This window comes from Xiphias gladius, chromosome 21, assembly GCF_016859285.1.
Source record: "Xiphias gladius isolate SHS-SW01 ecotype Sanya breed wild chromosome 21, ASM1685928v1, whole genome shotgun sequence".
NCBI classification, from domain to species: domain Eukaryota; kingdom Metazoa; phylum Chordata; class Actinopteri; order Istiophoriformes; family Xiphiidae; genus Xiphias; species Xiphias gladius.
Genome location: NC_053420.1, coordinates 31,514,027 through 31,524,149, shown reverse-complemented (window position 1 = coordinate 31,524,149; position 10,123 = coordinate 31,514,027). Strand labels below are relative to the sequence as shown.

The 10,123-nt window shown below is 42.2% G+C and overlaps 1 protein-coding gene across 2 annotated transcripts; it reads left to right on the top strand.

The window, feature by feature from the left end:
* ldlrad2 (low density lipoprotein receptor class A domain containing 2) lies at window positions 1-8,528 on the top strand. Of its 2 annotated transcripts, none has more exons than XM_040158709.1 (5): window positions 1-256; window positions 3,369-3,854; window positions 4,400-4,549; window positions 5,003-5,140; window positions 7,250-8,528. In XM_040158709.1, the coding sequence occupies exons 1-5, from the start codon at window positions 166-168 to the stop codon at window positions 7,552-7,554; spliced, it is 1,170 nt and encodes a 389-aa protein (XP_040014643.1). In that variant the 5' UTR covers window positions 1-165; the 3' UTR covers window positions 7,555-8,528. The 2 variants fall into 2 exon arrangements, with proteins under 2 accessions (XP_040014643.1, XP_040014642.1); XM_040158708.1 differs by having other exon boundaries at window positions 5,000-5,140.
* The last annotated feature ends 1,595 nt before the right edge of the window (window positions 8,529-10,123 follow it).

The window sequence follows — 10,123 nt, the reverse complement described above, 5'->3', positions numbered from 1 at the left end:
GGAGTGTTGATGATGGAGAGCAAAGCGGCTGGCCTCAACTCAAACAGTGGTCTTCTTCTGTGACGAGATATGAAAAGTTCCCCGTGAAGTTCAAATGACTAGGATATCCCGACGGTGAGCTGACCATCGGACTTTCTCCCTTGCGCGCCTTCGTCCCCAGCCTGGATGATGGAGTTGGAGAGCCGCTGGCGGCGCCTGTTCAGGCTGCTCGTCCTGCTCTACTTCTTGACTCTCCGCAGCTCGGCCATCGAGACCGGTAAGGCTGTCGACCACCGGACGCGCCGACTCCCTGACAGTGAAGGGGGACGAGGGTCGGGTGCGTGTTGAGGGCGAAGCACTTGTGTCAAGTGTGAGCAGTTAACTATCTCCGTTCGTGGACTCTTCTGAGCAGAGTGGTAGAACCCCGTCCGAGTTCTGAGAGTGTATGTGTGAGCAGCAGAGAGTAGTAGCAGTTGTAGCTTAGTAGTCGTCAAATTGCAGCAGTGGCTGGAACTGTATCGAAGGTTTGCCCGCTACCTCTGCGTCCGGAGTCTGGACTTGAATCGTGTATTATCGGTGCCGTCAGCCCATGGTTTACCAGAGAGCAACAAAAGTCTTGTGAGAGAGAAAACTACATTTGGTACTAATGACTATTGTCACATTAGGATATTGACATAATGCTTTGATGACTACTTTAATAAAGCAGTCAAAGCTATAAAGTAGTACACTAGTGATAGTGTGGAGAAGTAAACACAGAAAGCAGCGGCAGTTGTGAAGCAAGTATTGTTTATATGAAGCGAAATCAACCTCTTTTCTGTTACACACCTACACATTACTCTGTGCTTGTACACTACTCTTGAGCTGGTGGTTCTGACTTATTTTGTTGAAGATTAAAGGACCGTATTGTGGGTTAATTAGAAATCAGGTAAACTCTACATTTTTTGCCGACCATCTTTTCTGTATAAAAATCAGCTGACTCAAACTTGCTGGAGTTGTGTAAACCATCACATTAAATACCTCAAATATTCAACGTGACCTAAATTAAAGCAGACTTCAGTTATCAAGTCTGCATTGATGATTGTTAAAGTTTCATTATTGTTAATGCAGTTTGAATGCATAGTGATTTGGAAAATTTTGCGCTGCATTTCAATGTGGTTTGTTTTCACTACGATGGATCACAAAACTCAGACAAATTTAGAGAGTCTATTGATATGTTTTCACATCATTCCAAAATGCGTGGTAACTAAAGTATTCCAGGATCAATAGACCAAATAATCTGAAATTGTAAAACACAGTAATATGGTTTTGGAGATGGATGTAAAGTCTCAGTGATTTGTAGTAAATGAGCCAAAATGTGCAAAGCCACTGGTATGGTCCCGTAAGCTGCTAGTTAAACCTACTGTATCTTGATTTATTTGTTAAATAAAACATATTCAAACTTTATTATTATTATTATTATACAGACACTATATCTAGGGATAGAGTATCAAGTGATGTTGCAGTAATTGATCAAGTGTTTCGATCAATGACTTAGTAATAAACTAGAGACTGAGTTCAATCAACATGGATGAAGAACTATCACAGAGTTTCTGTAGTGTTTATATTGTGGTAGTTCTCACTTTCATACCTATCTTGTATGAAAACATTGTGGGAAATGTTGCAAATAAATGAGTTGTATTGTTTTATGCTAGAACTGAATTTATATGATTGTTTAATTAATCCCGTCTTTCTGTCTACAGTTTCAGAAATTTTCAGAAAATATACACATCAGTATTGTGATATAAAATTGCATAAGACTGTGATACAATATTTTTGTAAATGGTCCAGCCCTGCTTTAGCTCCATTAGGCCAGTTGAGTCATATTTATTCACTGTACTGTTCATGTACTTTGTTTGGCGTAAAGGAGGACTGAATCAACTTAAGTGTAAAGTAAATGGTGAGGCACCAGTGTTAGAATAATACATGGATGGAAGGTGAGGCTGCTGCCCTTTTTCCACACAATGCTGTCTCGGAGACATTTCTCACTATAGTGTGTCACTCAGGACCTCAATCCTCACTCGTCCTCCGGATTTGTTCTCTGAAATGGACTCCATTTACAATGATAGTGTTTAAAAAGAGTTGAATTTTCCGCCTGTAAAAATGTTAAGTGGGGACTCGGTGTCTGCTGGTCCTCCATGTTTTGAACGGTGTCCCCGGAGGCTTTGTATTTACTTGTGCGGTGAAGAGGGAATGAGCTGCTTCCCACCAACAGGGGCTCCCAGGCTTTGGGACATTCCTGGAGGTCAGTGCAGGAGGATCTAGTTGTCTCCCAAGGAAACGGAGCTAATAAACTTCGGGGGTAGTCGTAAATTTTTTCTCATTATTTGGCCCGCCGCCCAGAGGCAGTGGGCAGTGGGTGGCTGGATGTGGGCTGCTGGAGCCAGATCTCCCCACCCATCTGTCCTGGTCTTGCCTGTGGATGAGCAGTGAACTGCTCCTCAAATTGGGAAAAATAACTCTGAGCTTCTTCTGTACAATCACTGAAATTTTTAATTTAGCTGCCTTCTTTAACAACAAATTTAGGGATCTGTGAAGATTATCAGTCAACACGTTATGGTACATCTGCTGAGTCAAGAGCAGCTGGCTTTAGATGCTTGATTCTTGCCTCTCACTTGTTCCTTTAGTAGTTTTGTCCCTGTATTTGTGTTTAATTTTACAACTGTTTTAAAGGCAGTAAATGTTCTGAGTTAGTCTTTAAAGTTTAAAACCACCAAGCATAATATGTTGATCTTGTCTGACATCAGTTCAAACACCCCAGTTGGCAAAAAGCATAATACTCATACTGGGTTCAGAGGTTGAGTGACTTCATTTGGAGTCATCTCAGAAATAGTATATATTTAACTTTCTTTCATTTGACTAACTGGTTATTCAGGTCAGAATTGCAGCACTATTACTTTAACAGGTTTAAACTACAACAGCTATCATAATTTCTTTCTTTTTTTGTGATCATTTTTATTAACAAGAAGGATCAGATAGAAACAAACAGAAGGACAATACACAACACCAACAAACATAACAAGGTCCATAGAAAGCAAGAGACCTCAAGGAAGAGTACAGTCAAACAAAACTAATGCAGATCAGTGTTTTCATAGCCATGATAAACCCAGGAAATATCACTCTTTGTTGTATCAGCTTTTGATTGATATCATCATTAATCATCATTAAGGAGACACAGACAAGGATGAGGATTAGAAAAAGATCAGCTACCATTCTGTTAACATGACTCCAAATGTTGCTGACCCCTGGACATTTCCAAAACATACTGACAAACAGGCTCATGTCATTATAGAAATGCTCCGTGTATCAGTTTTTCTCTGAGGATTCTGTCTCAGGTGTATTTTCCTTGTCAGTGAATGTGGTGGACTTCTGTGGCCAGATGATCCGGGGTGACGGCATGATCGTCAACTCGCACCAGGAATCCAAGAAGTACTACTTTGTGACCATGGGGACCGACTGCCACCTCACCATGCAGGCCAGCTCTCCTAAAGACAAAGTCCAGTTCCACTTCCGATTCTTCCTGGTCTACAGTTTGCTGCGAGTAGCCCCTCTGAGCCCAGCGCCTCTCTTCCCAGAGTCCCCTCGTGACCCTGCCTCCCTCAACCCGAGACTGGAGCCCACCTCTGGTGAAAGCCCGGCGGACCCGTGTCACGCCGGCTCTTACGTTCAGTTCTATGATGGACGGGACAGGAGCTCCCCTCCCCTCGGGCCTCCTCTTTGTGGGAAGAGCCCGCCCCGGCCAGTGCTGTCCACAGGAAACTACCTTACCCTGAGGCTGGTGACCCGGGGGACTCAGCCCAGAGTTGACTTTGTAGGGGACTTCACCTCCTTCAGACTGGGTAAGAAAGACACAGGTTAAGGTTAGGAAAGGATTTTGCTCATTTTAGAAAGAAACCATTACTGATTTGAAAAGCACATGAACAGCACTCTCCTGCATAGAAGGCACACGCCTAGTTGACCATCTGTCCACCTTCCACTCTCCTGTTTTTAGAATTTTAATATCAGATAGTTTACATTAAGATGACTCTATCTTAAGTTAGCCAACACCAAGGTAAAGAAAGAAAAGCTTAAAAAACTCTATATAATGACGCAAAGGCTGCAAGCTTGTTCAGGCAGACCAACTTGAGTCTGCTGCTACACCACATACTCCTTTCGCAGCCACACATGTCCAACACGCCCTTTTAATCATGGCCGTGTATTTAAGCCATCAGTGTTCTGCTCATTCTTTTCTTGCATGCCTGCTGCCACACCGCTCACCCCACAGCTAGGCTGCTGCTTGCTGCCACTGCTGCTGTCTACATTTCAAACGCCCCACCTCCACCTCAGGTGAACTCAGATCCTCCCTCTTTTGCACTGATTCCTTGACTGTCATCTTGCTCCTCAGGTTTCAACCAATCAGACTGCACCACTGAGCCCTACTTCACCTGCAGGAATGGGAAGTGTATCCCTGTCAGTCTGGTGTGTGATGATAAAGGCATTGACAACTGTGGGGATGGAAGTGACCTGGAGGAAAACCTGACCACCGGCTGCAAAGGTCAGTTACATGATGAGGTGGCACTTGTGATGTTGATATTTAAAGATATACTCCCTGATCTAAAAGCACTCTCAAAATGTCACAGAGCCCCTTTTTAACAGAGATCCTGGTATATTGCCGCTAAGAAGACCCCTCAATATGCCGGCTTTGCTTGTTTACACTGAACCAAACCAAGCCGGCATAATGCCACCCCACTGTGCGATTTTAGAAAGTATGCCGGCGTTCCAGAATCAGAGGTGTGACGTGTAACACAACAACGTTGGCATCTGTCCTGCTATGCTGGCTGTCCTTTTACACAGACATTGATCCGGCTCTGTGGCTCAGTAGAGTCAGGGAGGGAGGAAATTCTGGGATTTTGGAGCGTCATAACAAAAAATAGGGGAGGGCCTTTTTAGGTCAAAATGACATTTCCTACCATTTAATAGTTGACGCAAATCTGTCCTTCATCAGCAGGTCAGCTTTTACCTCCTGAACCTCCACCACCAATGGCAACCCCACCCCCACCTTTTGTCAATCCACCCACAGTGCCACTTCCTACACATATGAACTGTGGCATGCCAGACAGTGCTCCCAGCCATGAGTCAGCAACAGGTAAGTGAGCATTGTATTATAATAAATCTTTGTTAATTCAACCAGTAGGAAAACTTTCCACTCTAGGCAAGAATTACTCACTGTGTAATGCACTCCGCTTATTTCCTGCAGTCAGTTGGTTGGTCATCAAATTAACTAAGTGCCCATTTGGATGCAGTGGCCTGATGACTGGGCATAAAGCTCATGGAGGTTGCCATTGAGTTGTAAATATCAGCTAAAGACTTGTAAACCAATAGATGGTGATGGATTCTCACAACAAAGAGCAGTCTTTTGATGGATCTGTCTCTATTCCAGCGTCAGGGGTGCAAACAGAGACTGTTAGGTCCAGCCTGTCAGCTTCTGATTGCTTTTAAGGTCCGGTTAAGTCTGGCCTAAGAAAACAGCCATTCTTCTGTTCTGATTGTTCAACTGAGAGTGGGAGAAAGGGATTCACATTTGCCTGCTATGCAGTTTGGCCGCTGCTTATTGACTGAGATTCATTTTAATACACCCTGGTCTCCCCACAGTAAGGGACCACAGCCTTGGTGAACTGACAGACTTATTCAGTGGCAATTTGTTGCCTGTTTTATCTTCTAAGAGTAAAAATCCTGGCTATCAGTATTTCACTGGGAATTATAGAAACATAAAACATATTACAAAACATATACCATCTGTGACAAGGTGATTAAACAGCTTTAGGTGTGCTAGAAGGAATAGTTTAACTTTAACTCTGGACTTGGACCTAGTGCATCTCTAGTGGACACACAGATTAAATTGATATTGAGGTTTTTTCTGACTCTTGGTAAAACAGTATAGGCAGTTGCATTTGGACACACCTGGGATTGTTCTTAGAGGCTCTCTGGCAGTTTTCATTCACAGTTACCGCAGTTGTAGAATACGTTTCTGATTTGAATTATCTGGACATCACCACCATCAGTTGTTTTGATAGGTGGTGGTGACCACCAGTGCCAACACTTAGGCCTAGGTCACATTACAGTAGTATTTAAGGTCCTGGTTGAAATTATCAGCACCCCTGAATGTTAAGTACAGCATTTAGAATATGTTCAGAAATAAAAGCAAATGAACCAATTTTGTATAACCAGGATATTTTAATAAAATGTCCGAGGTTACTGTACAACAACAAAAAAAATCTTTCATATAGCAAAATAAAAAGTACCAACATAAAATGTATGCTCAACACAATTATTGGCAACTCTTTGATGATTTTAAATTAGTTCCTCAAGAAAATAAAAAGCAAGTAAGACTGGGCGCTGTAAGTTTATGTTACTCACTGTTACTAATGCATTGTTGGGAACCATTTTCAGCATGGTATCAGTTCCATAGCAGTTCCATATTTGATTACAGTTCCATTTGTTTGAAGATGGTGACCACCACTGCTATTATTGAGGCCAGTCCCACCGTGGTTCTTTAGAGAATGATGTTGTAAATTATCATGTAGACAGTAGGAAGGCAGAGAAGGAGTCAAAGTGGGGCACACATAGAGGTGAGGAAGTCCTTTAAAGATTTGATCCCTGGCAGATATGACACCCATTTAATTCCACAGAAAACTCTGACTAAAGCCGGGATCAGTCTAGACCATATCAGCCCAGAAAAGGACACATTTACCCATCATGGGGTGGTGGTAATGAAAAGGAGAGTTGGGCACAGCAAGTTGTCATTTTATCGTCATTTTTTAATACACAGTAGACAGCCCCAGTGGAAAGACTAGCAATTCAGAAATATTTTGTCTTCTATCACCAACATAGTTTGAGGATGTCTACAACATGCTTCATGATGCTTTGAATACAATCACTGCAACATTCCAATCATTAATGAAGTCTACAACATACTGTACTGTATATCAATACCAAAAATTACAACCATTACTTTGATCAGGCCAAGCAGTGAGTCGTGTGTGAGCCTTCAGGCTTTTCCAGGTATTGATGGCAGTGTACAGTCTGAACTGCTCAAACTCTGGTTAATCCAGTTCAGTCTGGGGAAAAATGTGTGCAGTTCTTTAGACAGTAAATCTAAAGAACTGCTGTAAATGTTTCCCAGCAGCATTATAATAGTATTCAATATTTCGCCGTATTGATTAGAAGAATTGTATTTTACCTCTCTTACCTCCAGACTCTCCTGCCTCCCTGTCCCTGTTGGTTCTCTACATCATCTTGGCTGTGGTGGCGGTTGGCGTGGTGCTGTGCTGGTGCTGCTGGTCACCTGGTTGGTTCCTGTGGCGTGTCAGCATCTGTCGCTTCTTACCCTGCTGCAACTACGCCTGCGCCTCCTGCCAGCTCTGCACCCACAGCTGCATCCACAGCAAGGAGCACCGACTGTCAAAAGTCACGCCACACACACCTGTCAATGGCACCCCGACTGGCACAGCAGCCACCAATAACAGTGCTGATGAAAATGTTAGCACGGCGGCTGTTTAGAGCAGAAGGACTGTCTGGTTGATCAGTTTTGACACACAAAGACATGGATACACTGATGCTGAGCTGTAATCAGTGGTAAACATGAACAGTTATTGCAATTGGCAGTTTAAAATAACCAAGAATCTTTTTAGTTCAGGTTGAACTGGAATGAGCAGAGCTAAAGGGTATTGGTTAAAATGTGGTTTGTGTCTTTTAAATGTGATGATGCAGCTGATAACGCTGGTGTGTTTATGTTGTCATAAGAAGGTAAAGCAGGGTACTGTATGACTATGGATTGTATGAACGTATGAATGTATCTGAAAGGACAGGACTGAGGGTTCTTGAAATCACTTGAGAAACATTGTTGTTCACAGCATGCTTTAACTGTTTTGAAGTTTTCTCTTACATGTATGTATTAATGATGGAAGCACATTCTGTTAAAGAGACCTTTTATGAAGTTTGAGAAGTGCACCCTTTAAAACATGGCCAGAAAAGATGATGGAGTGTAAAGTTGTTAGTGTGAACATTTTCTAGTCATATATTTGTTTGTTTCTTATAAACGTGCTTTTCTGCTCTATCCTAGAAGTAACAATTTAGTTGCACCCTGAAACTACACTTCCAGTCCACAGCTTCGACCAACAGTCCGTCATGGACACATGAGAAGGAAACAGCCCCAGAATTACAAAGTCAGCCACCTGGTGATAACATCTGTTCTCCCCAGGAGAAATTCCTTCAAACTTTCAACTCTCCCCCCAGCACTGCACTGTTGTTCCACATACTGTATAAGGCAATGTGAAGTTTGGACAATGGAGCAAAAAAGTCATCCGGTATCTAGCAGTTGAAACTTTTTGGTAAATAAGTATGAGCTTCTGACATTGCTATTGTGTGCACAAAATAAACATGTATAAGCTATAACAGAAATTCATGCAAATTAATCAACTTCAATCCATAAATGATTGTCAGGTCAAATGTATAGATAAAACTTTAGAAGGGGAGTTGTGGTGGGCACATTTTTGAGGAGGGAAACTGAAAAATAAAATAAAAATAAAAACCAGGAAAGACAATTTGCAATCACATTAAATTTAAAGACAAAGTGAAGAAAGTATAATTACTGTTAATTACAACATAGCTTGATGTGAAGATATAAATTATCCAAAAAAACAATCATTTGACGAAATGATTATTTAGTGAGATTTTGCAGTGGTGTGATCATTTATTTTCTTTAAATGTGCATTGGTCAATGTGTCAATCATAAACAACTGGACTACCATGTCTTGGAGTGTTCAAGCCCAACTATGGTTGTCATCTCCTGAACTAGCCTGTTTGTTTTCCCCCAGTGTATAAAGCTTGTGTGATAGTGAAAGCTCAGGACATTATACGTGTGCTCACATATGAAGGTATGTGAGCACATGAGCATTACACTCGTATGTGACAACTGGGACATGTCATTCCACAAACTAACAGCCGCCACTCTTCCTTTAGGGCTTTCTGAAAGATTTTTGAATCTGGTTGCAGGGATTTGCTCCCATTCAGCCGCATTCGCATTAGTGAGGTCCAACACTGATGCTTGGTCATGAGGCCTGTTTCACAGTTGGCATTCCAATTCATCCCAAAGATATTAGAAATGGTTGAGGTCAGGGCTCTTTGCAGGCCAATAAAGTTCTTCCACACCAAACTGGGAAGACTATTATGGAGCTGCCTTTGTGCACAGGGGCATTGACACGTTGAAGCAGAAAAGGGTCGTACACAAACTGTTGCCACCAAGTTGGATGCACACTATTGTCTAAAATCATTGTATGAGGTAGTGTAATTTATCTAACTTCACTGGAACCAAGGGGCCTAGCCAAAGCCAGCAAAAACAGCTCCAGACCAAAAGTACACATACGTATGTGGAGAGGGGTGTCTACATAATTTTAGTGTAATAACTTGTTTTTGTGTGAATCATAAAACTGTACACAAAAAGAAATGGAAATGAGGGTAAAAACACACCAAACTAAGAGATGATGTATATCTTTTGACATGAAGTCAATCAAAATGCGTGTTTTATGTCTTTCTTGCAGAATCTTCTGTTCCCCTCCAGGCCTCATGTACAGTAAACAGTACAGTAGATTCAGTCCCCCTGTCTTCTCCTTTTACTCAGATTGAAGTTCCATGTGAGGGGCAACGTGTTCGTGTGTCCACCAGGCAAACTTTCTTTGTGGCATCCCCTAGATGGAGTAGCTCCATAACATTTCCTCACTCTGCCCCACTGTGTGTCATGTAACCACATTGCATAGAGACCCCTGCACTATCTTATTAGATATTTTGACTTGTATCCTTGGTAAGGCATAAGGCCATATGCTTAAACAAACACTGTGTTTCTGACCTCCAGGTTGCCAGGCTGCAGTACATTGAAGTATGCAGACTTCTCTCTTTCTGCTGATACTGTACAGGAATGCGCATGCATCCTTACCTCCATCAGACAACACACACACCAAGTACAGTACACATCCACTCCACTCACACACACTCAGACATCCATCTGTGGAGAAGGTCAGTACTCCAGCTGGATGTTCCTGCCAGCAAGCCTTTTCTCATATTTGTCTTAAAG